The sequence below is a fragment of the Necator americanus genome, chromosome III (genome assembly GCF_031761385.1).
Source record: "Necator americanus strain Aroian chromosome III, whole genome shotgun sequence".
Taxonomy (NCBI): domain Eukaryota; kingdom Metazoa; phylum Nematoda; class Chromadorea; order Rhabditida; family Ancylostomatidae; genus Necator; species Necator americanus.
In genome coordinates, this window is record NC_087373.1 from 27916402 (window position 1) to 27944330 (window position 27929).

The window sequence follows — 27929 nt, forward strand, 5'->3', positions numbered from 1 at the left end:
TCACCTCGTAGCATTTTCATAGGGATTCCCCATTAAAGGCATCACCTCACGAATCTGAGGTGGCGCAGATTTCAGGTGGAGTATTCGTATACGGGATGGGAGACTACGGAGAGGAAAGGAAAAAGCAATTAGGAAGAAATGGACGGGTGATTCCGTCCATTTCTTCCTAATTGCCGTAAAAAACGGCCCGGAAGATGCGGCGCTGCACAAGGCTGGCGCGCTCCAGTCGAAGTCCCCGTAGAAAATAGTGCGCCAGTACGCCGTATCTTCCGGGACGTTTTTTACGGCAATTAAGAAGAAATGGGCGGAATCCCCCCCTTTCTCCATAGTCTCCCATCCCATGTACGAATACTCCAACTGAAATCCGTACCACCTCAATTTCGTGGAGTGATGTCTTTAATAACATTAACGGAAGGATTCTACAAGGAAGAGGAGATAGCTTCAAACCGGTCCCAAAGTTGTATACAGAATCAATTTTGGAAGGTTTTCGAAGGAGAAAATATTTTCTTAGAACAATAATTAAGTATGTGGTAAGCGTATGCATAAAAATTCTCCAACGAGCATCACTGTGAAGAATACCGAAATGGAGAGAGCGGGAACAAAAAACCTATTCTTCAGTGCATAAAAGTATGTGAAGAATTTACTCCTGCGACGTTTTCGGCGAGATAGAAAAAGTTGAAAAGCAAAGTACTTCTGCAAAGCAAAATCCGCTAATGGCCGTAACGATTGCTCGCTGCACTTCTCAGTCACCTTCTTTCTCTTCAGGAAGAGATAAAGAAAAGCACTTTACTCATTATTTGTGCAAGGGCGTGCAATAGCAATATCGACCTAAATAATATACTTACGTGGTTAGCTTTATATCTTCCACTCCGAGCGAATTGTGAGGATTTGTTTAAGAACAAAAAAATTCAACACTGGTAAACACTCAGTTCTTTCTCCTCTCTCAGTTATCATGAATGTAGAAAAAAAGAATAGAATATAACGAATTGTATCATTAATTAAAGCACTCACTTTGCCAGAATAACAAATTCAACAACTTCTATGAATACAAATGTGTAAAATGAAAGCTAACTGAGCGCAGATAACAAAGAAAAACAACAAAAAAGAAGGAAATTGTCAAGAAAGGCAACACAACATGAAGTTGAAAGTCATTACCTTTCTATTGAATGGTAAGTAACAAAGAATTTGAAGTGGAAAGAACAGAGGAATAAAGCAACCCGCCTAAAATTTGCGAAGTGATGGATGAAAAGAGAGGAAATTTTCAAAATCTTTTACCTTTTAAAGGCATCCTGTCACGAAACTGACGATGTTGGGCTCTCTGTGGACAACTATAGAATTCGGCGTGTATATTATAAGTATACACGTGGCCCCACTTGATTCGCCCTAATTGTCCAAAAAAACAAGGGGGAAGCGTGGAACGGCGTTTGATCACGGCACGTTAGGACGCACCACTCTTGCACAGAATCTGGTATCCTCGACCCCTATTCATTGGTTTTATTAGAACAGGCTACTGAGGAGACCTCATTGGTTTTCGACCGCTCGTTTGTGTATGCACGGCGTGCACAACGGCGCGTTCTAACGTCCTCGTAGGAAAAAAACGCCGTTCTCCACGCGTTTTTCAGGAGAGTTAGGGTAAACTGAGCGGGACCGTACGCTCACAGTCGTAATCCATATAAGCTCTATATAAGCTCACAGATTCCCCAAAGTCGTCAGTTCCGTAATACGCTGACTTTAAGGATAGTGCAGAAATATATTGTATGGAAATATTTCCCAGAACATCGAACAAACTACCACATACGTCTGCAGTTCTACGCCTTCGAACTTCATCACTCCGCTCACTTCATCGTTCCTCTTTGAAGAAGTACAAGCAACACAGATACATCACGGCTACCAAGCATTTCAAACGTGCATAAAAAAGAAGTCTATCGAGAGTTCGACCAAGTGCGAAAATTCAACAAATCCAGTGGACAACTACATTTCGGATTTAACTGCAAAAATCTAGAGATGCAAACTCATAAGATTTATCGGAAGAAAATGTGTGGCTTTATAGGGACCACACACACAGCATTTTCTGTAGTCGATTTGAACTTCGTGATATTCCTCTATTACTATCCCATCAAATAAAACTAATACCTAAATTTACAAGTAACTGTTAGAAGAACTGTAGACACAGCTATGAGCAATAAAACGTCGGACAGATTAAAACATTTTGGTGTTTTAATATCATTTTTGTAATGAGTCTTCACAGCATTACCCACGAAAAAAAATAAGTCGGTGAAAAACAATACAACAGCAGAGCGTAATTTCTCCAGCAACTGCTCAATCTAGGTTAAAATCGTGTTGAATGATAAAGACAGGAGCAAGCTCAAAACGTTCGTTCTTTTTTTTCCGGAAAAGAATCTATAGTCAACACTTCTAGCCGACAGCTTAGCAAATGGAAAATAGTGAGGAAAGATAATCTGAATTCGGAATAAAACTCTTAACGAAATGAGGAGGTAAGGGCAGCTGAGGCCTGTTCATAATACATAAGCTGAGGCAGTCAAAGATGATGTGATGTGGCGTCATATCGGCATTTTAGCTCCACGGAGACAGGAGGAATAGGCGCCATTCGACAGTGAATGATCCGAAAAAGAATCTTTACAAGGCTACCTTAAACACTAAGCACAGAATGACCTATCGAGAAGGGACCGAGCAAAGAAAATGACTGAGGTCAATGAAGGTGAGGCAGCACGAGGTCAACGAAATATTTCTCTAACTCTTCAAACGCCTTGCGACTTTTTCTCAACCTGTCTCATAATTTTCGTTTGCAGTAAAACCCGATTTACTTCAAATATGACTCAAAAATCTAAACTTTTTTCTTTCCACATTTTGGATCTCTCTGACCACCTCTAGCATCTCAGCTAGGAAGACAATTAGAATGGAATATCTCTCTATGCAGACGAATGCACCTGTCACATTCAATTGCAAATAAGAAGAGACACAACAACTGAGCAACATTTCCACGATTTCAGATTCTTCATGAGAAATTTGACAAAATATTATTCCAGGAAGGGCGAAAATTGCCGGACTTATGGAATGGATGGAATAAACAGGCAAAACATGTGCAAAACCAGTGTTTCAGTACATACTGTGCCTTTCACGTTCAGGCTTACGCTGGAGTCTTCTCAAACAGCGGAGTGAGAAAGCAAATAATAAAAAGAGAGCTTAGGACAGCCAAACGAGACAAATGGAAAAAAATGTAGGGTTGAGGTGAAAAATACGATAAAAACCAGAAGTACACTTATCATCGAACTAATCAGATGCACTTCCAACTCATTTTTGATTCACGAAATCTGGTTCAGATTCACAAACCATCTATGACTCACTTTCCGCAAGAGATTAAAACTACGCAACATGGCAGAATGAGTCTCCTACGAGAGTACGCATAATTACTGCGCCCATTACTTGTTTTGTACCTTTGACGTGCAACGAAAGCCCCAACCATTTTCGTTTCGCAGAAATCCTCGGGGCGTTTTCACCACTACCTGTTGCTACCTAACTGTTGCAGCGATTTCGGACAGGTCAAGGAGGAACTTGAAGGATCAAGCAGCACTAGCACTTATTTCTCTTATCCCATTTTGAATTGTTTTTCGCCGCAGCAGGTTTTATGCGCAACAAGTATGCGTGTTATTGCAAGCTAAAAAACTGGATCTTTTCATGAAGCGTGAGCTGAGCAACTGTGTCAGGGACGTCTACAGTTTTGTAAGTGGACAGAATCCTACATAACTACCGCACCTATTGCGTAGCGATCAATTTTTGTATCTGCAGATCACAAATGATGGAAATCCCTGTAATGACGACATACGTAAAACAGTTGAAATAATAAAAATATGTGAGAGCATTTATCAGCTAAAATAAGTGGGTGGAAAATTATATCACTGAGATAGGCTGTACTCAGCACTAGGCACTTATCGTAACCATGCTATAAATGTCCGTTCCTTCATCATTTGCTTTGCATTTCTATGGTATGTAGAAATATCACTGAAATTCGGGCTAAATCTCGTCATTTGTTGTTCCTTTCGTATTTGAGTTTGTTTAGAATCCAAAAAGAAAATACATTACTCCGGAAATGTTCCCCCCTAAAACAAGGAAAAGAAGGAGAAATAAAACAATTAGAAATGTACAAAAATTGGTGCATCAGGGAATAATTTGAGGCTTCTTCCATAATTATGTTCTTATCATGAAACGTCTGATTATTTATTCTCCCGAATAAAAAAAAAAATCCTTCTTCAATGATCATTTCGTGTTTCCGGTGAGAGACTCTGGCGAAAAGTACATATTTATAAATCTCTTTCGAGTTGCTTTTAGAAAATTTCGACGAACAACTGAAGATGAAGGAAAAAGGCAAGAATTTACGCTTTCCTACTTTTGTACACCAGAGAATTAGGAGGAAGAACGGATTGTGTTTGTTCTACATTAAAGACCATCTCACCTCGGACACTGTTCAGCCAATGATCCCCTGCCAGACATTTTCTTTTAGAATTTCTTCTGACTCAATTAAACTACAGAAATTAGAGCACGGCCTAAAATTCGTCATCCTCGTGCTGCATACGATCGTCGCGTGTCCATATAAGACAAGTAGCAGTACACGAAACCACGTATTGTCACGAAGAGAACACGAACGCATAGCATTCAACCGTCTGTAAGGGACCGTTTACGCGATACTGCACCACAAATCGAAAGGAACGGAGTGTGCGCAGTTTCATTCGCTCAAACACTTTGCGCAGTATCGTCTAATTCATCTCATCCAATAAGCTGTTATGTTCGAGTTAACTGCAACACGATATACGTGTCCTTTTTACTGTCTCCGTACTCGTTTCTCTTCGGTCGGCTGTCGACGTAGCGGCGATGCGACTTCTGTGCGACGTCCTTCGGGCCCCACCACTCAAGCAGAATAACACTACAGCTAACCTTCGTCATAATAATCATTAGTTCAAACTATTGAAGTCATCGCACTTCTCACAGATATTTTTGGCTTGTCATAGTAGATCAGTCACTGTTTTTTTTCTGCTTGTTGTAAAAATGCCGACTTCTATTTATCAAAAGTCTGAATTTTAAAACTCTCAAGTAATGAAAGGGGTACGTTTGAGTTCATCTCCTCAAGATATGTGTATGTACATTTAGAAAAAAAAAACTTATGGTCACAACCATGCGCATAAGAATTTTTGATATTTTGTGATATTTCACAACCCCGCCCAACATCCCATGTGCCGCTTCAAAAGGGAAAACTCGTCAACTTAATGAAATAGGAGCTTACCCGCGAAAGAAGCACACATACTGTAGCAAAATAGAATAATTCAGGCATAAAAATAGGAGAATATGCAAGGGAAAACAAATGCAAGAAAGAACGCATATTTTCAAAAATATTTTTAAAAAAAAGGTCGAGTTCACCACTTTGGTTCTTTCTAACGCGGAGACCGGAAAGGTATCGGAAGAGGAGCATGAGAAATGGAATTCCCATGCATACTCCCCAACCAGAGGCATTCTCATATCTGCAGCAATACTGCGCAAACAATGGGAGTGAAGAATAAATAAGTACTCCTCGACAATAGGATAGCTTCAACCAGCGTAGAGACGTAACAGGTGCTACGGAAGAAATATGTAAAAATATGTAAAACCATCTACTCTATTAAAGCCTCTACTACTCGGCTCTGTTTTACAGAAATAAATACGCGATCGTTATGATCTCCACAAAGACCTCGCAGATCCTTAATCAGTAGGATCTTCACAACATAGTGGTAAGGAAAAAAAGCATAGAAAATTACTTCAAGGAACCAATACCGAGAAATAAGGAGTACATCGTGATAGTAAAGTACACCATTGATAATATCACATTCCTTTTCTCAAAATTAAAATGTCGTTCACATGTGGCATTTCATCAACAACGAGGAACACCTCTTTCTACTGTCATAAACAAGGCGCGTACCGTGCTCTAATAATTGGTCTGCTGCATTGCGATATCCTTCATATCAATCAAAGCGGTACACTGACCTAGCGACCTATCACTTTGGGGGTCAGAAAACCTTTGAAGATGGTCACTCCTGTGCACTGCTATAAAAAAAAGTCTTGTAAGACTTTGGAGTCGAAAAGTCATTTCTGCTTCACAAGAAATACCGGTTGTAATTACGGACCTGATGAAGAACAGTGAATATTTTTATATGATTGATGAAGAAAAAAATAAATAAATGGTGGGAAAAGCTATAAAAAGCAGTTGCAAAGCAGCACTTATACTTGAAGACAGATTCTGACACGTAGACACAACTTTCAATTATGAAAATAGTTAAGGCTCAAAAACAAAATCTAAATTAGTATAAATTTTACAATTCTTATAAATGTAGTAAAAAGTAGAACTATATGCACCAAACATCTACACAGGATATACGAAAAAAAGACATCTGCAGCAAGAATGTGGGCGACGAACTGGTCGGGATAATTAGTAAAAAGTGATAGAGCCATTGCGATAACATTCGTGGCTGACGCTGCTACGCCACAACTATCTTTTTCCTAATTTTAAAATAAATAATAAAGAGCAAAGCAAAAAAATGTACTTCGATTTGTAGATGTTGTATTTGTAATTGTTTGTTCCTACTTTGAACATCGTCTTTCTTTGTACTAGGTTTGAGTTAATTGTTTTTGTTTGGCTGAGAGGAAAATTTGCATTTCAGATAATTGGCAAACAAAAATTGATCAGCAATACATCCATTTACATCACCAATGACTCTTTTCCAATGCTAGCCTGGCTTCATGTCCTCTCATCACTGAAACGTTTTAGAAGGGTCAAGAAAGCGAATAAAGAAAGATGTGAACAGTTCCAACATATCCGGGAAAGCCCGATGGTCTTCCAAAACGTGGCCAAGACTGATACAACCTCCCCTCAATGACATTCGTCGAAGATGCCCCTAGACTCAGAGGCAGATTGAAATATTTGTTCCGTAGACGGCACAATTACTTCAATCTGCCTCAACCATCCTTGTTCCCCTAATAAATCAAAAAAGAGGAGGAACACATCTCAAAAGCTTGTTTTTTTAGCTTAATGTTTGATCTTCTTTAGCCGACAATTAAGAAAAATTCTTCCAATCTGCCATAGATGTGATAGTCGGAGCCGGTGCTCTGACCACTTTTGAACGGTTGTGGAGAGGACCTCCTTCACTTTTAAACGGTTGGCGAAATTACCCCCTTCACTTTTGGACGGCTGGCGAAAGGGCCCCCTTCACTTGAGCTGCACCCCATGAGCTAAACCCCCTTCACTTGAGGAAGGTCCGGCTCGACCCTACAGCACCTATGCAATCTACAAAATCTGCTGTCTATTGACCGAGTGTAACTGTCAAACAACATGTTAGCAAAGGATTGTTCTGGCAACAAATGAAAACGCTATGAACTTTTACATCCACGTAATAAAACCTTTAATTACGACAAAATACCTCTCAGCATCCGAGTAACATACGTAGTTCAAAGCTTTTTCACCTGACAATTTTACCTAAGAGTAAGTAGGTCTTTTATTTTCGCTTACTGAGAACACTCTTTCAACAACACGACATCGTATCTATGAAACGCTCCTCTCATCTTGCACTCATTCCTACTACAACTACATCCACAAATATAAAACTTATTTGTATTCCATTTGGTGAATAATGTGGTTCCTGGAAAGCATACTCTGTTAACTAGAGTTCACACAAAACGCATTCAATTGATCCTACGAAATCAATCGCAGAAGGGGAAGGACAGAAAAAGAAGAGAAGACACCTGCGTTGGATTCACGGAACACTGTATGATTATTAGCTATACTTTCAAGAACTAGAGATTGGTGAAAGTTAGAAGGTGCTTGATACTCAGATTTTAATTGCTACCATGGTTACGACAGTACGTTCACAAATCCACGGCCTAATAGTTTATTAACCAATAACAAAGAAACTTGAAAAGCCACAAAGTGCTAGAAATTGCTTAGCCTACGTCCCATAAGGAGGACCTGGACCCTCTTCAGGTGAAGGGAGTCCAGCTCACGAGGTGCAGCTCAAGTATTTAAAATTCAATGAAATCCGAAATGATTGGAAAAATGAAAAGAGGGACAAACGAACACAAGATGACTTCTAAACACAGTGCAATAGCAGTGGAATCCGAAATTTCAAGCTAGTAATTGCAGTGGATCCTTGAAAAGTAGCATCGTTAGAAATTTGCTTTAAGAAGGCAAAAACGAGTAAAAATCTTTCTTCCCACTGTATGAAAAAAAAATAAGGTGAAATGAAAGCATTTTCACCTGGCTTTAATGAACGAATAAAGGAACCAAAACGAAACAACATCCACAGGACCCAAAGTCTGAATTTAAAGGCATCACCCCACGAATCTGAGGTGGTGCAGATTTCAGGTGGAGTATTCTTATAAGGGAAAATAGATTATGAAGAGGCGGTGATTCCGTCCATTTCTTCCCAATTGGCGTAAAAAACGGCCCGGAAGATGCGGCGCCGCACAAGGCTGGCGCGCTCCAGTCGAACTCCTTGTAGAAAAAAGTGCGCCAGAATGCCCGACGCCGTATCTTCCAGGCCGTTTTTTACGGCAATTAGGAAGAAATGGACGGAATCACTCCGCTCCCCATAATCTACTATGCCGTTTACGAATACTCCACCTGAAATCCGTACCACCTCAGATTCGTGGAGTGATGCCTTTAACTCGAATGTGCGTTTGCACATCATAAACGAATTGATTGGCGTAGATTGCTTCAGAGAACAGTGCCCCTCACGATGATAGATTCTCCTTCATTGCACATCACTGTTCTGTGTCGTGATTCTAAACGCTTCGAAAAGTCAAAAATCTGATCGCTCAGCTTCGTTGTGAGATAATTCCATAGTTTTTTTCAAGGTACCACTATCGCCTAATTTTTCTGCATGTGTCCTTTCGAAAAAGTGTAAACTCAACCCGACTGGACTCTGAAGTAGTTTTGCAAAGAGTGAGAGTTCCTCACTAGACCCCAGAAAGGATCTAGAATGGAAACTTTTCACCTACAAAGTCTGCAGAAATTGTACGTTAACACCAACGTGTTATTGTCAGAGCTGGTGCTCCGATCCCCTTTACTTCTAGATGGTTGGCAAAGGGATCCCTTTACTTCTCGACGGTTGGCAGTGAGATCATCACTTGGTCTGCTCCTCTTGAGCTGGATCCCTCACCTGAGGAGGGTCCGGGTCCTCTCGCACCCACCCATACACAGTGATAGCGAGAAAGTGTTGAATTGAACACAGTAAAACCCAGAAGTTTTTCTTGTTTCATTTAAAAGAATTGTTAGATTAAATGTCCTCTTCTAAAAGAAAAGTGATGTTGAACGAATTGAAGCTGCAAACTAATAGTTGCATGCACTCGAAACCTCCGAATAACTAACTATAATTCATGAGAAAAGTTGGAGTTTTCGCAGGATTTTGCAAAGCAGTGAAGTATCGCTTTTAGCGACTTTAGCGAATTTTTGGAGACTTTACTTTATTACCTATTGCTCATGACGCCAGAAGAAAGACTGTGTTATGGAAGGATGCTAAGCGTACATCTATGAACGAGCGGTTAATTTAAGAGTTTGATCAGTCCTGTCGACACTGAATCAAAAGAAATGTTTTGAAAACTAATTGCGATCGGAGAAATTCTGTAAAAATCAGTGAAAACACCTACTCTGTTTTAAGCTATGCGATTATGACAGAAATAGGAAGCTTCCTCTTCCTAATTAGGAAATGCAGATACACAAAAAGTTAAAGGAAAATAAAAATCCATGAATCTAAAACTCAAACAAAAAACAAACAAACAAAGAATGCTAAGGGCAGCTTTGCAGCAAAAGAAAATTAGCGCTTAATCCAGAAGGGGCCCTTCATATCTGGATGTATCCCAAAAGTACGAGAAGCGGAACAGGGAGTAAAAATAAATGAATATAAAATGGTACGAAAGAAGAATATTTGAACAAATATAATGAGTACTGCAGATAGAGAAGTCACAGAAAAAAGCAGTAGATGAAGCAGGAGGAAACTAAAAAAATTAACTTACCCACACTCGATAGAATGTGTATTGGTGCGTGCTAAGATACAGAGACTGGTATTTGAAAAAAAGGACTGAAGAGTAATTCTGATTTTACGTATGCAACAAAATAACAGTTGAATTGAGGGAGGAGGATGGGGGACACTGCTACCCGATTTCTCGAGATGCCTTCTTAGACATGCTTTCCTTGTGGTTCCATCTTCATGTGGAGAACGTTAATCCACCTAAAGATGAACAACAAAGAAACAATATCTAAGAAAAATTCTCGAGCATCGGATAGCAGTGACCCCCACTTTCCTCCCCTCGAAATATCAACTTAAAAAGCAGAAATTCTGGGAACGTTGACAAAGGTTAACAAATTTCAAAATGAGCTGTACGCAAAAAAGGATGGAAGACTCCCTGAGTGAAAGAAAAGAAGCGGACGAGTTGAAGTGCTCGAGCTTAAAGCCTTTTCGGTAAACATTTTGTTGAAAGTAGTACTAAAATGTTTGAATGGTTATCATAGCGTGCATGGTGGTAACATAACCTGATCAGAAAATAGAGCACAAATTGATTGTAAACAGAGGATCAAGTGAGAAAGTCAAGAAAGTCTTTTTGTAGAACTGCTGTTGCTGAATCAAAATTTAACTGAATAACACAGACAATTAATTATTAAAACAACTAGAACTTCCTACCCATCAAAAGGATTCATCAATCAAAGTATTATAATTCAGATTTAAAGTATGGCTTGATTCAAATCACGTGGGAATAAATGTTACAACCAAGATGATAAACGGAATGATGCCTGTTAACTTAAAGTATTTGTTTCCAATGAAGAATAAATCTTCAAATATAGGAGAACGCCGGCGAAAATATGACGAACTTGACAAACCGCACACATGGAAATCATGGGGCGAGAACTGTCTGGAGAAGATATTAATGGATGTATAAGTTATCAAATGAGCTTTTATGAATAGACAGCAGCGAAGAGAACATTTATCTGATCCTCCTGGAGAAAAACGGCGAAGAAAGAAAAACGGTCACCAACAACGATGTTAGGAAACGTTTGGTACTCAAATAACAGCTTTCAGAACAACACAGCATCTCAAATGACTAAACGTCCTCTGAACTTGGAAAGACGATAAAAGATCGTGTTCTTGGAGGGGGAAGAAAAACTGGCGACAATCCAACAGCCGTTGCGATCTTTTCCGTGCAGGACCTCGATAGAGGGCCCTTCAATAGGAGCCGGCTGTGATCAAGTGATTTGTTCAAGGAGTGTGAGAGCATTGCTGTGCGGTTGTTTCTTCATTTCTCAGCTTCGATCTTCTTCTAATAGGTGATCTTGAGGCACTGCTTTAACATCTTGGCGCTTTGCGGTCCTTAACTTCTCAGCGCCTGTTTTTTCGTTCGAGAAGGAATAGCTCTCATAAGTTGTCGTTTTAGGGACATAGCGCTAGTGTTCCTCGTTCGTTGTTTCGGGTCAAAGTTATGGGCGAACCCCAGGCATCCCTCCTTTTGAAGAAGCAGCTTGCTGGTAGGTTTTCTCACTTGTCATCCTTTCCTACCGTATATTCAGTTTTTATCGTCATTTCCTTCTTCATTTACGGACATACGTATAGAAAGATGTGACATCATCAGGAACGCTTCAGCAAAGCTACAGTACGCACATGCGTTATTGAACAAAAAAAGGATCAGTTTACTAGAATGCGTTGACTGGGGATCGATAACCATTGATTGATTGTGGGTGTCTGTACGTGGTCTTTGCTTGATATGCACTGAATAGCTGTTCAAAAGTTGTAGACGTCCGTGTACGTGTTAATATGCGGTATGCCTGCAGCAATCGATACGCATCCATCCTGTATGTTCCCGCATGGGTGCCCTCGATTCAGGAAACTAGAGGTTATCAACTAGATCAGAGAGCGCTGCGAATCTGGGACCTAGAAAGGAAATATTTAGCAACTCGTTAGGGGAAAATCAGATTGAATTTCGTGAAACAACGAATAATATTGCTGTTGACCAACCTAGTTGCGATTATAGGACTTCTCATAACTGCTCTACATTCTGTTTGGTGATGCAGCCGGTCATACAGACCGTCGTCTTTTTTGGGTAGTAACCTCCTGGAATCTTCATTTGTGAGGGTTTGAAAACCATACCGTTTCGCTGAAGGTCACGACCCGTCTCATTTCTAGTATACGATTGTTGTGTTCTGAAGAAGAAGCTGATATTGCTTAACTAGTCCGAAACTTTCACGAATTGTCCCTATACGATGAAGTTTAGCGCACTGAAACCGTTCAAGACCACGTTCGCGTTTCGACACCGCGTCCAACAAAATGCAAGCTTTCTTAAAGGAGCCACTGCACAGTAGTTTGATTTCCTGAATGCACGAGCCAAATGCATTAAGAGCATCACGAATCTGACGTGATATGGATTTCCGATGGACAAAGACTATACGGGATCGTAGGTTACAGAAACGGGTGGGATCCCGCTCATTTCTTTCTAATTGCCGTAAAAAAACGGCCGGAAGATGCGGCTTCGATCGTTCCGAGGCGCTTTTTCTACAACGAGTTCTATTGGAGCGCGCCAGCCTTGCGCGCCTCTTCTTCCGGACAGTTTTTTCACGGCAATTAGGAAGAAATGGACGGAATCACTCTCTCTTCCACAATTTACGACCCCGTATAGGCATAACCCACCTGAAACCCGCACTATCACAGATTCGTGGGGTGATGCCTTTAGAACGCCAGAATTTTATATTCCTGATGCAGCAGTTCTTTCCCAGGAACCAGTATAGAACAAACGCTTTGCCTTAGGTGCGTGTAACATAACATACAGTTCCAAAAACTTGTACTTTTCACCGTAAAACGGTTGCACATCACTGTTTTGCAGTTATCATGCAGCAGCTAGAGTCGGCGTCGAATGTGACTTGGTGTGCGCGACGCGTTTGCGTTACACGCTAATTCCCTGCTCGGCAAGCACTCTCTACTCTGTGCCCTGGTAAAAGTCAATGGTGCAGCGCGCCCAACGTGAAAAATTTGACGCCAATTGCATTTCCACCACACGTGTTCTCAGCTATATTTCACAAGATATTCGTAGCAATCTTCTGTTTCTTCTACCTCGAGTGATAAGGAGTAGGAGGATTTGAATTTTTCAAAAGGATATCTCCAAATCTTAGTCGTTTTGCTAAAACTTACATTATAACGAATAGGGTAGAGTAGTGACAAACATCGTGTACTGCCGACTAGAATAAAAACGATTCTTTTACTGTTGCATCGAGCGACATGATTAAAATTAAAGTACTACTCCAGTACTCCAGTACTTGAAGTAGTTTTATGTAACTTGCAACTCTTTGTAACTGTAGGGTATTACCCCATTCTGACTGTTTATAGAACATTCTGTATATTCATTGCGTTTAATGATGATTCACAGTGCACATTACTAATATCTGAAAATATCTTGGACGAATTTCTCTTGAACCCACTGCTCTGGGTCGAATTGTTAAGAAGATGGATTATCCTCTTAGATCTCCGCTTCGGTCGTATCCTGTTTTTCGTTTTGATTCCATTCTCGTTTTTTGTCTTAGTTTTGTCTAGTCTTAGTTGTCGTCTAGAGTAGGATGAAGTGGCATGAAGGCATACGTCTGCCCGCATAGAAGGACTCGCATGTTTAGAAAGAGAGACACGAATGTAGTATGGCAAAGGTGTCTAGGTGGGAAGCGCCTATCTCAAAATTTAATTTTAGCTTTGATTTTCGGAATAAACATGAGTTGGAAGTCGGTTGAAGGCATACTTTCGGACGCGATCGTCGGTCATATTTTGACTCACAGTGGTGATTATTCCTTACGTTACTGCTGTTTCCCATTACCATCAACAACCGAACTCGGGAGGATTTTCGGTATAATTTTGTTCTGGGCGCTGAGTTGTAGTTTTCTGATACGTACTGGGGTCGCTATGTATCATGCAATTTCATTGCCATGGTGCTGCGGAAAGTGCAGTGCTTTTTTTCGTTTTCTGTTCTCCTGTGAGACTGGAGGTTCTTCTCTCTCCCAAATTAGTCGTAAAACATACCATTACGTAGTGTGACTGCTAGATTATTGGTGTGACTGATCTACAAATCCTCACACTGAGTTCGTTTGGAGCTTTCCGTTAATCAGTGTATTTGTTAGTATGTGATACTAAGGGGGCTGAAATATGAAAGAAAAAAATCTCACTGTTTTAGGTGTAGGTATGCATAAAGATAATATGAGATATACAGTACGAAAGTAGAAATTGGTACTGTATTAGCAGTATTGGACACGTGATATTTACCCTCACTTCGCGAATGCTTAATGCAAATTGTATGAGAAAAATAGATGTGATTTTTAGATACTAATGTAGAATTATCCTATCTTTGCCTACTCCTTGAATAGCTCGTGTAAAATGCATCAGAATGCATGAATTGTATGACATCACAATACTGTTTCGGAGTTTGAGAACATTGCTTTTTCTAAGGGAATCCTATTACGGATGAAATTGTTTTGAAACCATCGAGCCGTCCAATTCCGTGGGAATCTTCTAGGTTTTCAAACCTTGTGTTTACTCAGTTGAACTTCAATTTTTCGGAAATGTAAAATCCAGATGAAGTGAAAAGTGAGTAGGCAATGGAAGATCTCTACGGACCACTTTTTCCACACAAGTGAATTCAAATGTTATCAAAATTCTCTCAGTGACCTAACTGCAGAATGCTGTGGATTCTTTTCCTCTTCACCTAAGGATGTTGGTGCACTGCGATAAATTTGTACTCTGTAACATACAAATGGTACAATTTTGGTACAATTTCTAAGTTTCCGTTTTATTTGCATAAATAGTACAAGATCTAAGGCAGCTTTCAATGGCTTATTGCTTCTAACCTATTCTGCAGAATTGTTTCCTATGTTTCTTCTCTGTGACACGACACGGTTGTGGCTTTTTCTGTGACTTAGTACTTAGAATCGTTCCTTCTATTCACAGTTTGCATTATAACTTTTACTTGTCTTTTCTGCTGCAGTGTTGGGAACTGAGATTACTGCTTAGTATATAAAATCTATGAATTATATTTTTACTTGTTAAAAATGAAAGTAATATTTCATTGGTTTTTCACAAGAGGAGTGAATGAATATCTTATCCTACCGATATCTAGCTTCTTCTTTACAGTAGCTGTCTTTGCACCGTATGTTTGCTAAAATTCCAGAATGAAATTTGGTGCATGAAACTACCAGAACAAATTCTTTCACATAACTCGCTTTATTTGAATGAGCATTGAGATACACTACAGAAAATTAGAAGCTCCAAAAAGGTCTTTTTCATGAAGAAAAAAGCTTTCAAAACATTTTGAGTAGACCTCTCGTCATATTTTCAGAAGAATAGTTGACACAGCCAGTGAGTGTAACAATCTTGTGGAGCTTACAATAAAAAATCCTTTTCTCATTCGAAGAAGGATGAAAACGAGAAGAACACTTCAAAATTTGGATACAAGGTAGAAAGAACTCATTGTCGGGGTCAGAAGTGTTCTACTTATTAACTCGACGCACGGTCTTTCTCTGCGTGACACATACTTTGCTCTGTCCTTGAGCGTTGCATTTACGCGGCTGAACCCATTGGTTGCCGACTATATGAACAAGGATCTCACCGACAACTTAGCTGTTTCTTTTCCATAGCTTGCATTATAGATATCGAAAACAAGAAATGGCGCAACCCTTATGAAATGACATAGCAAGATTCTGCCATTAAGCCATCATGTTCGACGTCACATCGTAGCCAACCACTACTCGTATGCGACATCGCACTTGGACAGTAATTTTCAGACAAATCGTCGCTTCTGAACAGGACTGCTGTCGTCCAGCTGCAACGGAATGTAATTGTATGTTAAAGAAATAACAACATACAATTACCACACCATGATCTCTAACAGGTTCTATTATGAATATTTTTTTCTTGTTTGTTAGGGACCGGTTTTCTCGCTGCACTGCTGGATCGTGATGGCTCTTACGAGCAGTTCTTGCAGACTAATAATATTGGCCTGATTACTATATGGACTGTATGAGCTCGTGAACACTCTGTTTTCTGTGCTTGAAACCACCGTGGACGTTATCCAAATGAAATAACGGATATGCTCTTTTTCCTGACTGCGACAGAAAGGCAAATTTATATCAGTTTGCTGAATGAGTTAAGCTTGGATTTCGACTTCTTTCACTTTTCAATTTCTTATGCATTACAGCAGCATTCTTCTTGACCAGTTTCTTTATGATGGATTCTTTTTTGTACACCTTATTCCTTCCCTGTAACATTTTCAGCAAGAACTTTTGACTATTTGCTTGTTTGACTATATAAATCCCATGGCTAATGTTGACCATACAACAGGCGACATGACTGAATTTGTTGGACTTCATTTTAGTTTTCTTCAAATGTCATCACCGACATCTTCGTTTCTCTGTTAGTATGTCTGTATCGTTGCTACACTGTGGACGTTTCCAAATACTCCCTGCAACAAAACATGCAGTAAAACGCCAAGTTAAAGAGCATAAAAAATCTCCTCTTGGCTTTCGAATGCCTGGCCGATCATGTTGCGGCGTTGTGTCTATGGGCGGCTGTAACGCAGTGGTATGGTTTTCTAATAATTTTCCACATCGATGGTTCGAAATCGCTCCGGATCAAGCAAGATTTTTGTCGTATTCGATGTCAATAAGTTGGTCGAAGACTTTCCTGAGGGGAAATACTCCCTCTCTGGCAATGAAGATTTGTCATCCATATTTGGTTGGTGAGATTGTTAATGAATGTTTCGGACTAGATTCACAATAACGCTTCTACAATTAGTAGCAGTAAGGTGAAAAGCGAAAGTTTATGTATATGGTTTATTTGATAGCTGAGTATATACAAAATATTTAATTAGTTGTATTTGCTGCATCTAGCAAATACAACTTGTAAATAGGACAGATGTGCGACCCCTCCTGAAATCAGACTAACAGTAAGTGAACACATTCTGTATGCAAAGGTAAGTGAAGCAACTATCCATTACTTATAATTCTTTTGGCTGAGCGAATGTCGTTGAACGAACGAACGAACGAAAACGATTGTTTCTACTTCATTAGTTTCGTTGAAGTTCAAACATAGAGCGTTAATGCAATCTCTTAAGTGGATGTGGCGTAGTTAGTAACAGGTTTGGATGTGACTGCAGGGTCGATAATTCAAAACGAGTTTATCTCTTCTGGATCAGTAGATCAATATCAGACTTGCCCGGAAGGATGAAGACACTGATTTGATGTGTCAGCTCGTCCAAGAAAGTCATTGTATAGGCGTTACTCGCTTTCGTAAACTTCAAACATGTACTTGATTTTGAAGTCGAACGCGATAGCGCATCCTGAAGCGGATTGATTAACGTCAGACACCTTGTTCTTGTATCATCTGCCTTTCCTTCTTCTTCAACTGCTTCTTATCGCGATAATACATCATTTAATAAGAAGACAATTTCTTACAAATATTAAAATCAAATGTGAAATCAAGCGATTGAATTGCTGTGTTGTGGAATCGAAAGCATCAAAACATACAAACCAAACCCGTGAAAAAGAGATACTGTATTAGTATATTTATTAACTACCTGTACTAGTTAGTATCATCAACACGCTTTGTTTTTACTTACTACTGAATTTGTTGCTCTCTCTAAAATGCGTCTGGCTCGTGATCGAGATGTTCTGGCTTCCGCTGGTGGTAAATTCCCTGCAGTATATGTGCAGTGCAGAATTGAAATAGGTGCAAAGATGGTTCCAATTTTTTAAAAGGTAATTAAATAAGGACAAGTAACAATCATCCTACTACCTCATCTGTTACACTTTCTAACTATCGTTCTGCATTTCCTTTATTTTTTTTTGGTTCCCTTAATGTTATTTGTTGAGTTATCAATTCTATATTTTCAGAACTGAGGCGATTGCCTGTGGAGGGATTCTCAGCTGGACTTGTCAATGATGATGACATTTATAAATGGGAGGTCCTTGTCATCGGTCCTCCCGATACTCTTTAGTGGGTTTCACATTTTCAAATAATTGATTATTGTCCTTATTTGGTGCCGTGAGTAAGCTGAGAAGTTGTTTTGACCGTCGAGTGACTAATCCGGATCTCCAACGGAATGCAGCAAATTGATTCAAAACGCTGCTTGCGGTAGCGCCTCTCGCTGCTCGTGATGGAATATTTTGCAACTCATCAGTCTATGGTTTGTTCATAAGGTATTCATAGGAAATTCAATTAGTTCGAACCTACTAATTGTGCGAATCCCTCAATTTCAAATAAAAGTGAACTTCATTGGCACATAAGATCAAAGATCCGCAAAGATCGAGGAGTGCGCTATTCTAACAATCCGAACATCACTGACGTGTCTGAAAAAGCAGAATTTTAGATATTTCTTCGAAATTCCGTTTTAGTTAAGGAAAATCATAGGATCACAGAAAGTTGTGAGTCGTTGAGCACTTAAATGAGCATATCATATACGAAATTGATGGTGATGGGATCTTTGTGGGACGATATAGATTTCGAATTGTAAATTACGAGTATGGCTACACTCAATCCCTCCTTTTCGTCCTAAAGCCTTGCGAAGCGGCATTAGCTCCTACAAAGTGCGTTAGAAAGCACCATCCTTATGCACGCGCTGCGTCTTCCAGCGAAAATCAATGAAGTCTCCTCACCTGTCCAAGTAAAACCATTGAATAGACTCCTGAGGGAACTTGAGCATGTACAAGGTTCCTGGTGGCGCATTCTAAAGCTCGTCGTAGGAAATAGGGGACTTCCCATGTCGTTTATCAAAGCGATTAAGGGGAATTAAGCTTGACCATGTTCGTAATCGTGATCTTCAACCTGAACTCTAGAATGTCCCAAATTGACCTCAACATCGTCAATTTCGTGATATGATCCATTTAATTAAGCGTACTGTTTCATTCGAAATGTCTTTTGGGCAGAAGGACCTCCTAAGAAAGAAATTGTGAAAGATTTCAGTAGAACCGTTTTCTAGTTCAGTTACAACTGGCATAAAATGTATGCTCTCTTCTAAGAATATAACACTGTTGTTTTGTATTATCGTAGGTTTCTTGCAGTGTTCTTAGGACCGTTCATATTTATTATCAATATTAATATTTGTGCTTCCTCACAGTACTATATTGCACATGTGAAGTAAGTGCAATTGAAAACTGTTACCAACTCTGTAAAATATTGAGGTGTTTCTCTGTATGCTGCAGTTCCACAGAACAATTGAATTCACGGCGTTTATTCAAATTGTGTGAACGTTTGTGCTGGCTTTTCGTATGTTCCATTTTCTTTCAGCGAAGGCGGATTCTTCAAGGCAATTCTAGATTTCCCCAAAGACTATCCTCAAAAGCCTCCAAAAATGAAGTTTGTATCCGAGATTTGGCATCCGAATAGTAAGTGATCATTTCGAGCGGAGTAAGCAGTAGATATGGATTTTTATAGTTGTTTTGGTTATTATTCATCTTTAGTTGATAAGGATGGTCATGTTTGCATCTCTATTCTTCATGATCCTGGAGACGACAAGTATGTGCATTTATTTGTCCTTTCATTTGCATTAGCTGAGTTTTACTGTAGTGGTGTTCCAACAAACAAATGTAGAGACACAATTGTACAAAGCAGCGAATTTGTTCCTTTCTTATTCGGTGTTTTGGGATGCATCTTTTGTTGATAAGCTTTCAGAGTCAGGGTTATGGATGAAATTTGAATATTTACCATTTTGATGTACAGAAAATGTCTTCACTAGTACGTACGGTATTAGATGAGTTTTCCTAATGCTTCTGTGAACTTTTATAAGAATGGAACTACCTTGAAGTAAATTTGCTACGTCTTGTTTTGTCGACGTTCTACTCATAAACTGCAGTTGATTAAAAGCCTGTGTTACTCTTGGGGAAACTGCGAAACATGGTCGAAAATGGTGAATTTTTTGATTCGGGAACAAAAGGATTTTGTTTCATCTTTTTTTAGATTGATACACATTTCTTATAGTTTCACTACGGTTGCTTCCAGGTGGGGTTATGAACGACCAGAGGAGCGTTGGCTACCCGTTCATACAGTTGAAACTATCTTGCTATCAGTTATCTCTATGCTTGCTGACCCCAACTTTGAGTCTCCTGCAAATGTTGATGCCGCAGTATGATTTTTGTCCTTGCTCCACTTTTTCGTTGATAGAGTTCAGTTTTTTTTTCAGAAGATGCAACGGGAAAATTATGCCGAGTTCAAAAAACGAGTGGCTGCTTGCGTACGCAAAAGTCAAGAGGAGTGATGTTTTTTATGATCATGTAAGAATTCTACCAGAAACCCACTAACTTTTGGATGTTTCGTATTATCTTCACGTTTTTTTTTCGCACATGCTCCATACTTTTACGGTCATAACATCGTCTTCACCTGCATATGGATGGAATATAGATATAATTTGTGGTTTCTGGCAAAAATTTTATTCTGTTAAATATACTTGTGTTGATGTTTTTGCATGCGCTGCACCGGTTTTTCCCGTCCTTCCATCCCAACTCGTCACATTGTTTGTGTCTTCAATGTGCCCACTGGATAAACATTTGCAAACTCAATAGTGTTGATTTGGGTATGCAATTACATCGCTTAAACATTGCGGTTCTATTACCTGTGTATGGAACAGGTGTTTATGAACACTCGTAGTATTTCTTCTTATGTTTTCCTCTAACATCAACCAAGAATTTGCAATTAGAGGAAGTTACGATCATGTATTTTCTTTTCCTCCCGTGTCAAATTTTCGAGAAGTGGTCATTTTATCCACATCTAAATCGCGATAAGATCGATATTTCTCAGTTGGATCTGCTCCATGTTCTTGCGAATCCAAATATAAACTGAAATAGGCAGCAACTAAATTGTTTACGTTCTGATTAACACATGATAATCCATTTTCAATGCGTTAAGAAATCGATAACTCTGCTCCTCGATATGGGGTTGTTCTTCTTCATATGGAAATTTTATTCTTCTCTTTGGAAACGAACACAAGCGAGATGGAAACAGATTTTCTTGGGGTAGAATTTTGGTGAGCCTTTCTCTCTGCTGTGCAATAGCATCGATGTACTAGTAAGTGCGCAAAAAAACTGATTTAGTTGGGTGAACCTTCAGAACGGAATATGTGAGCATTCTTGTTTGTGTTTATATTTAGTATTGGATCGAGTGACACCTGATGCGCGTTGAAATGGGATCTGCCGTTCACGGTTTACAGTTTTCATGCTATGAACCGTATAAAATGGGGCTGCACATCGTTTCGCGTCTAGTGTGTATTGTGCTCCGATTCCTCTACAATATTTCAACATATTTCGGACTCGTTTGAGCAGTTCATCAACGGGACGCTATCGGAGTTTAAGCCGAGCTGCCCTATGATGGACTCTTCAGCCGTGTCCTTTACTTAGTGTCTTAGCCACTTACACACTACACATTCAGGGGCTGTCTACCGCTGCCCTACGATGGATAAGCCAAAAATTGAAATTGTAAGGATGACTTTTGTTTTTGGTGTTGTCATCCGTATATTCAGATGAAAGGCGTTGAGTATGATATTTGCAGTTGGATCCTGAAGGATTTGCCGAGGATCCATCTTGTCTAACATTAGTCCTTCGCGAGGAAGATCATACAATCGGTAATTCCCTCAAGCACATACTTTGCAGAATGTAAGGATTTGTTTGTTCTTTCTTTGGTAGTCTTTTTAGGTGAAATTTAGTTGGGGGGACTCAGTAATATCCTTTCTGGAAGTAAACAACTGTAAAGAACTATATCAGTCGCGGCCCTAAAACCTAATCATTTGCTTTAGACGATCTATGATATGTAAACAAAGGTTGCTAAGAATAAAGTAAGATAGAGCATTCAGAAATAAGGGAACAATTTATTGTCCACCCCATCTACATTTTCCCGGTCTTTTTCCGACTAGTGCGTTTTACTACAGGTCTCAAGGTTTTGCTAATTGCTATTCATGTTTTTTTTTCTCTTTTGAAGTAGTTTCTTTGGGATTCTAAGCGTTAACTGTGCGTATGGCATTGTCAAGGCGTGGATGTTCTTCGTGGTGATGAGCTTGATTAGATCACATTTCTAATTACTTTACAAGGAGAATTTCCACTGAGTTTCATAATTGACAGATTAGGGACAGATTTCTTTACAAGGAGAATTTCCACTGAGCTTCATAAGCTTTAACAGCAAACTATGCAGCAATGACATGGCATTCATAGCTTTATAAGGGACAGATTAGAGGTTAAAATTTGACGTTCAGTAACAGATTTCGCCTTTTCTGACACGGAAGTATGAATGCCATGTCATTGCTGCATAGTTTGCTGTTAAATGATAGTTTTCTCAGTTTTGTGGTATTTATTGCAGGAAAAATGTCGAATTTTGTGGATATAATGTGCCTCACCCTCTCGAAGACAAGATTCTATTGAGATTACAAACCAGAAAAGGTGTACATGCCGGGCCTATCTTATTAGAGGCTCTCACTCATTTAGAAACAGTAGGTTTTATTAGTCACACTTTAAAGCTGTTTAAAGGAAGGATCAGCTACAAATTTCTATTTAAGATATTTGCGAGTATTCGAGGGAAATTTGAAAAGAGTTACGAAGAATTTTCCATGAAAAGCGAGGCTTAGTGCCCTCTTTGTTGACATCCTGTTTTTTTTTTGTTTGGTTTTGTTTCCCGTTATTAGTTGTGTTATTGTACAGTATAAATGACTTGACAACTGCAGTGTAATGGATCCTCACTGGTAAATTCTTTCTGAATACCTCACTTAGTGATTATCACATGATTGTGAAGCGTTCAACGTGGATATGACTAAGGATGTCCCACGCGAGGGGACAGTTGATGTCCATACATGTTGGACAATGTGGAAATCAGATTGGACAGAGTTTCTGGAAAACGCTTTGTGATGAACACGCAATTGACGGGTAGGTGGTATTTACGTACGGGGTGTTTTTGTGTGGAAGAACCAAACTAATTATGTAGTTAGCTTGTCTGACAGTGCAAAAACCCTCTGTGTTGGAACTGCACGCTGGAGTGTGCTCATGCGTGCGGAGGTTCTCCAGCAACAGGAGAGGAGGGCTGTTTTGATTGAATCGCTCCACAGCTGACTTTAAGAATAAATTGCTTGCAGGAGAGGTCGAATGACTTGCGAGGAAAGTCTTCACGACGACAAAGATGTGTTTTTCTACCAGGTTAGACCCTCTAACGTATTTCCGAAGGATCTGAAACTGCTATCATAAAATATTTTGAACTGCTAAGAGGGATGTTCTCATAGATACGATTGTCGGAGCTGGTGCTCTGACTTTTTCACTTTTGGACGGTTTTCGAGGGGACCTCTTCACATTGAACGGTTGACGAAGGGATTCCCCTCACTTTTGGAAGGGAGGCGAAGGGATGCTTACCACTTGAGATTAAACCCATTACCTAGACCCCTTCACCTGAGGACGGTCCGGCTCCTCTTTATCGCACCTATAAGTGATGTTTGTTTGCCGGTCCTTTTCAACACATTTAAATGCAGCGCTTGCATCTATAACTTTCGAAAGCTGACTGAATGCACAGCATTGAATTGCAGGAAAGTAGGAAAGTAAAAAGTGTTGTAACTTTTATCAATGATAAGTTCTGAAGTGTTAGGTTGGCGAATAAGTTTTATTTTTTTTTAAAGAAGATTCAACATGAAGCCAAGGGGCTTTGCATGAGAAGTAATATGTCATCGTAAAGCTTATTCCTTATTCGATGGCTACGCAAAAAAATGAAAAAATGAGCAGAATTCAGAGAATAGACATGTAGTTCCGTCATTTTGTTCAAATTTTGTTTATTTTTTAATCCCCATTGAATGGGGCGCAGTCGGTTAGAGGTCCGTTGTAGCCACACGGTCGAGGGTTCGAAATCGCCCTAGTGCAGACCAAGCCTTTCATCCCTCCGAGGTCGATAAATTGGTACCAGACTTGTATGGAGGATAAAAAACACTGACTTGATCATCGGCTGGCCCCCGCAAGTCATTGTATAGGCCAACACGCGTTCCAAAACCTCAACGATTACGAATTCCAGTAAAACGCGTTGGATTGATACGCCAGTGACTTTTTGACTTTATCCTTTTAACTACTGCTACTCCTAGCCCCCGCAAGTCATTGTATAGGCCAGTTACACGCTCGTGAACCTCAAACGATTCCTTAAGAATTGAAGCGCATGGTGGCGGTGGCGCATCCCAAGCGGGTTGATTAACGCCAGAAACTTTATCCTTTATCACTTAGATCTAAAATTTCTACAAAGTCTTGCATTAATGTCCTATCGCTGTTGAAAACTATTCCCATTTTTCATATTTCCAAAACTTCTTAAGCAGGAGTAATCCGGGGACAAATAACAAATAAATAACTAGAAGTGCTAACTAATCAGTGCCACTGTTGTAGTCCAGTCGAAACAACTTAATCCGGTGCATTTGTTCAAACGGCCGCGCTGATGCCACTGACCTAACTATTGCATTCGAGATGGGACCTTAACTCACCGTTGCAGCGAGCGAGGGTCGTGCATCGATCGCAGCAGCTAGCTCACCACCGAATGCAGCAGAGTAAGCGGCTGCACTCGGTGTCACGTTTCTGCAAAAGGGTTCTGGTAGTTTTGGCTCGACTGTGTGACTATGGACTTCAATATTCCGATTGTGGACCGTTTAAGTGCCTTTTTTCCTGTTTCGTTGCGAGACAAACGTGTCGTGCCCGTAGGAGCTTTCGCATAGTCGCGTCGGTGTGCGAAGCCGAATAGCACTAAGTGGTAGTTAAGTTTCTACTTCTTTCTACCTCCTCCGGAGTACATACTAGACTAACACTTAGTGCCGTTCGCTTGAACAAGTTTAATGAATTAGAGTTGCATGAATTTCCTACGTCTGGATCGTATGATAATTATGTAATAACCTGTAGGTACCACTGAAGTAGAACTCCGGAATTACCGTTGATCTGTTAAACGCTATAGAATGAGCGACAATGACCAGAACTTCATCAGCGCTCTGCTCGAGTAGTAACCAACTTAAAAGCATCACTCCACGAATCTGAGGTGGTACGGATTTCAGGTGGAGTATTCTTATAAAGGATAGTAGATTATGGAGAGGTTGCTGATTCCGTCCATTTTTTCCTAATTACCGTAAAAAACGTCCCGGAAGATACGTCTTCAGGCGTTCTGGCGCACTATTTTCTACAGGGAGTTCGACTGGAGCGCGCCAGCCACGGCGCCGCATCTTCCGGGCCGTTTTTTACGGCTGATAGCAAGAAATGGACGGAATCATTCTCCTCTCCATAATCTACTATCCCTTATAAGAATACTCCACCTGAAAGCTGCACCACCTCAGATTCGTGGAGTGATGCCTTTAAGTTTAATTCTTTTTTTTTCTGTTCGAACTGCACTAGTATTTTTGAGAAATAGAGGAATTGGAGCAACATGTCTTTACCAAAATTTTGAAGGAGTTCAAGTGCATGAGTATTAGAGGCATCTTCACATATCAGCATTTGAGCGGCAGTTTGAAATTGCATTCGGTTGTATTTTTTCAAATGTTATGCGCTTTAACCTGTTCGAATGTCAGGTACAAACTGTGCTGTTTTAGTGATAATGCCTGATGTTGGATTTTTCCTTAGGCAGATGATGATCACTACGTCCCTCGTGCAGTCTTGGTTGACTTGGAACCAAGAGTCATCAACGGAATCATGGCTAGCGAGAATTTCAGCAGACTCTTTAATCCTGACAACATCTACATGTCAACACACGGAGGTGGTGCTGGTAACAACTGGGCAAGTGGTTACGGACAGGGAGGGTAAATGCTTCGTTGGAAACTTCCTGCTATGGTAAATCCTTTACATTTTATTTTTCTACAGGGAAGTCTATGAGCAGATTCTGGATATTATCGAGCGTGAATCCGAAAACAGTGACCAGATGAATGGATTTCTGTTCACTCATTCAGTATCTGGAGGCACAGGTTCCGGAATGGGTTCGTTGATCCTGGAGAAAATCCGTGATAGGTGCATTTGTCTCGAAATGAAATTACGATTCATTGCCTCACACAGTTGGCTTCAATCACAGGTTCCCCAAGAAGATCATTTTGACATTCTCTGTGTTTGCCAACCATGGTGAGACGAGTGACGTAATTGTACACCCCTACAACTCTGTTTTGTCCATGGAGAGGCTGATTGATTTCCCAGGTTTTTGTTTTGTTAGATATTGCTTTCGACGATATTTTTGCGTTCGATAACTGCTTTTTGATTTTTTTTTAAATTGACGTTCTTCCTTCAAACGAAATGTAGTTCCTGCGTTTTTTTTTTAATTAACAAGTTTTTTTTTCTGACGGGTATGATGTTTTTCGCCAACTCTTAACTTCTGTATTGAAAGTTGTGGTTCCTCAGCTCTAACAGAAGCAGAACTCTTTCAGATCACGTTGTGGTAATCGACAATGCGGCATTGAACAGGCTGGCTGCCGGAAAATTCGGCACACAACAGCCTACATTTGATCATATCAACTCGCTGGTAAGACTATTTGGCTTATGTCATGCTGCTATTTCTTCATATGATTTTTGTTATAATCTGTACTATTTCAAAATACAAAACGTTTTAGGTTGTTCGTATCATGTCTACGTCGACAGCTACATTCAGATTCGATTCCCACCTTCTCACTTCAATACGTTCACTTTTTATATCTCCAATGCAACCTCTTCACTTTATTCAAGCAGGTGCTGTACGTATGGACAGTTATTCATGTTTATTAAGGACAGATTCAATCAAATCAGTAGATCGTATGCGTATATGGAACCTTTTTTAGATTATGTGTATATGTTTTCCATCCATTTTCGTAAATGCATAATCCTAGTCCTAAACTCTTCTTATTTGTTGAATTTCTCAAAATGTTCTGTTTGTAGGTTTCTCCCCCGTTGTTGATCCCAATGAGTCATTTACGAGAAAAACTTCGGTTGCGGACGTGGTGCGAAATCTTTTGAAACCTTCTTCGATGATGGTAATGTTCGATTTTGGAACATTAATTCATCCTGACGGTTACTTCAGTGAAATCTTCAGGTTTCTACTGCAAGTATGACGAAACCAACACATTGCATGTTGTCGGCATACCTTTTTTTGCAAGGACAAATCACTTCGACTGACGTGAACACCGTCTGTCTATCCGAAAACGTTGGTTCACCTATAGTTCCTTTCTTTCCTTCGCCTACATACTCTATTATTTGTCAGCACTCCATAAACGCAATTCGTCGCGCACCTTGGGACTTCACAAACCCTTTGCGAATTGTACACGCACCTTCTTCTCCATACATCAAACCCCAGTACAAGGTGAGGATTCGCCCATTATGCTTTGCTGACTGCTTTAGACTTAAGACTGAGATGTTCCCTGGAAGGTTTCTTTTCTACGATTAAGAAAGAAGTTTAGGTGTCTGGTCTGATGCTAAACAATCACACTAGCATTGCACCTCTTTTCGAGCGTATACTGCAACAGTTCGCTCGACTCCGCAGCAAAAATGCATTCATAGACAGATTCCAGAAAGAGGTAAGATTTCTGAACAACGTTGATTCCATGCCGTCATCGATCTTATCTCTCTTCCAGGAAGGGTTCAGTGTCGATATGATGGACAGCTCTGCAGAGCGAGTACAGGAATTGATAGACTTATATTCCGAAGCAGAAAAACCTGAATTCCTCGGATGATTTTTGCTTTGTACAAATTGATTTTGGGTTTATATATGCCGGGTGTCCACTACTTACCTAGCCGGCCTTAATGTGGTATTTTGCTGATGTGTTTGCATTTGCGATTGCTTTGCTCTATATTATTTGTTCGTCCGGTTTTTTTTTTGTTTCGACAAAGTCTTGCTTGAAATCTCTTATTAATAGTTTCGATTCAGCTTTGAGACCATTCACTTTGTTAGTAGGAC

The 27929-nt window shown here is 39.9% G+C and overlaps 3 protein-coding genes across 4 annotated transcripts; all 3 read left to right on the forward strand.

Annotated features, from left to right (window-relative positions):
- Window positions 1-10407: 10407 nt before the first annotated feature.
- Window positions 10408-20301, forward strand: RB195_011158 (uncharacterized protein; the record flags this gene model as incomplete). 2 transcript variants are annotated; one of them, XM_064192463.1, is made up of 9 exons in its annotated part: window positions 10408-10496; window positions 11294-11356; window positions 11464-11485; window positions 11542-11554; window positions 17942-18044; window positions 19335-19432; window positions 19508-19562; window positions 20046-20169; window positions 20227-20301. In XM_064192463.1, 9 exons carry the CDS (start codon window positions 10408-10410, stop codon window positions 20299-20301), a joined length of 642 nt encoding a protein of 213 aa, XP_064050046.1. The 2 variants fall into 2 exon arrangements, with proteins under 2 accessions (XP_064050046.1, XP_013298800.1); XM_013443346.1 differs by lacking the exons at window positions 10408-10496; window positions 11294-11356; window positions 11464-11485 and having other exon boundaries at window positions 11509-11554.
- Window positions 20302-21490: 1189 nt separating this feature from the next.
- On the forward strand, window positions 21491-22653 carry RB195_011159 (uncharacterized protein; the record flags this gene model as incomplete). The annotated part of the gene is made up of 4 exons (XM_064192464.1): window positions 21491-21514; window positions 21588-21691; window positions 22389-22518; window positions 22585-22653. The coding sequence occupies 4 exons, from the start codon at window positions 21491-21493 to the stop codon at window positions 22651-22653; spliced, it is 327 nt and encodes a 108-aa protein (XP_064050047.1).
- A 188-nt stretch (window positions 22654-22841) lies between these two features.
- Window positions 22842-27705, forward strand: RB195_011160 (uncharacterized protein; the record flags this gene model as incomplete). Its single annotated transcript, XM_064192465.1, has 12 exons — window positions 22842-22948; window positions 23155-23215; window positions 25643-25818; window positions 25880-26023; window positions 26085-26203; window positions 26431-26525; window positions 26614-26728; window positions 26915-27009; window positions 27069-27179; window positions 27237-27335; window positions 27433-27549; window positions 27607-27705. The coding sequence occupies 12 exons, from the start codon at window positions 22842-22844 to the stop codon at window positions 27703-27705; spliced, it is 1338 nt and encodes a 445-aa protein (XP_064050048.1).
- Between the last annotated feature and the right edge of the window lie 224 nt (window positions 27706-27929).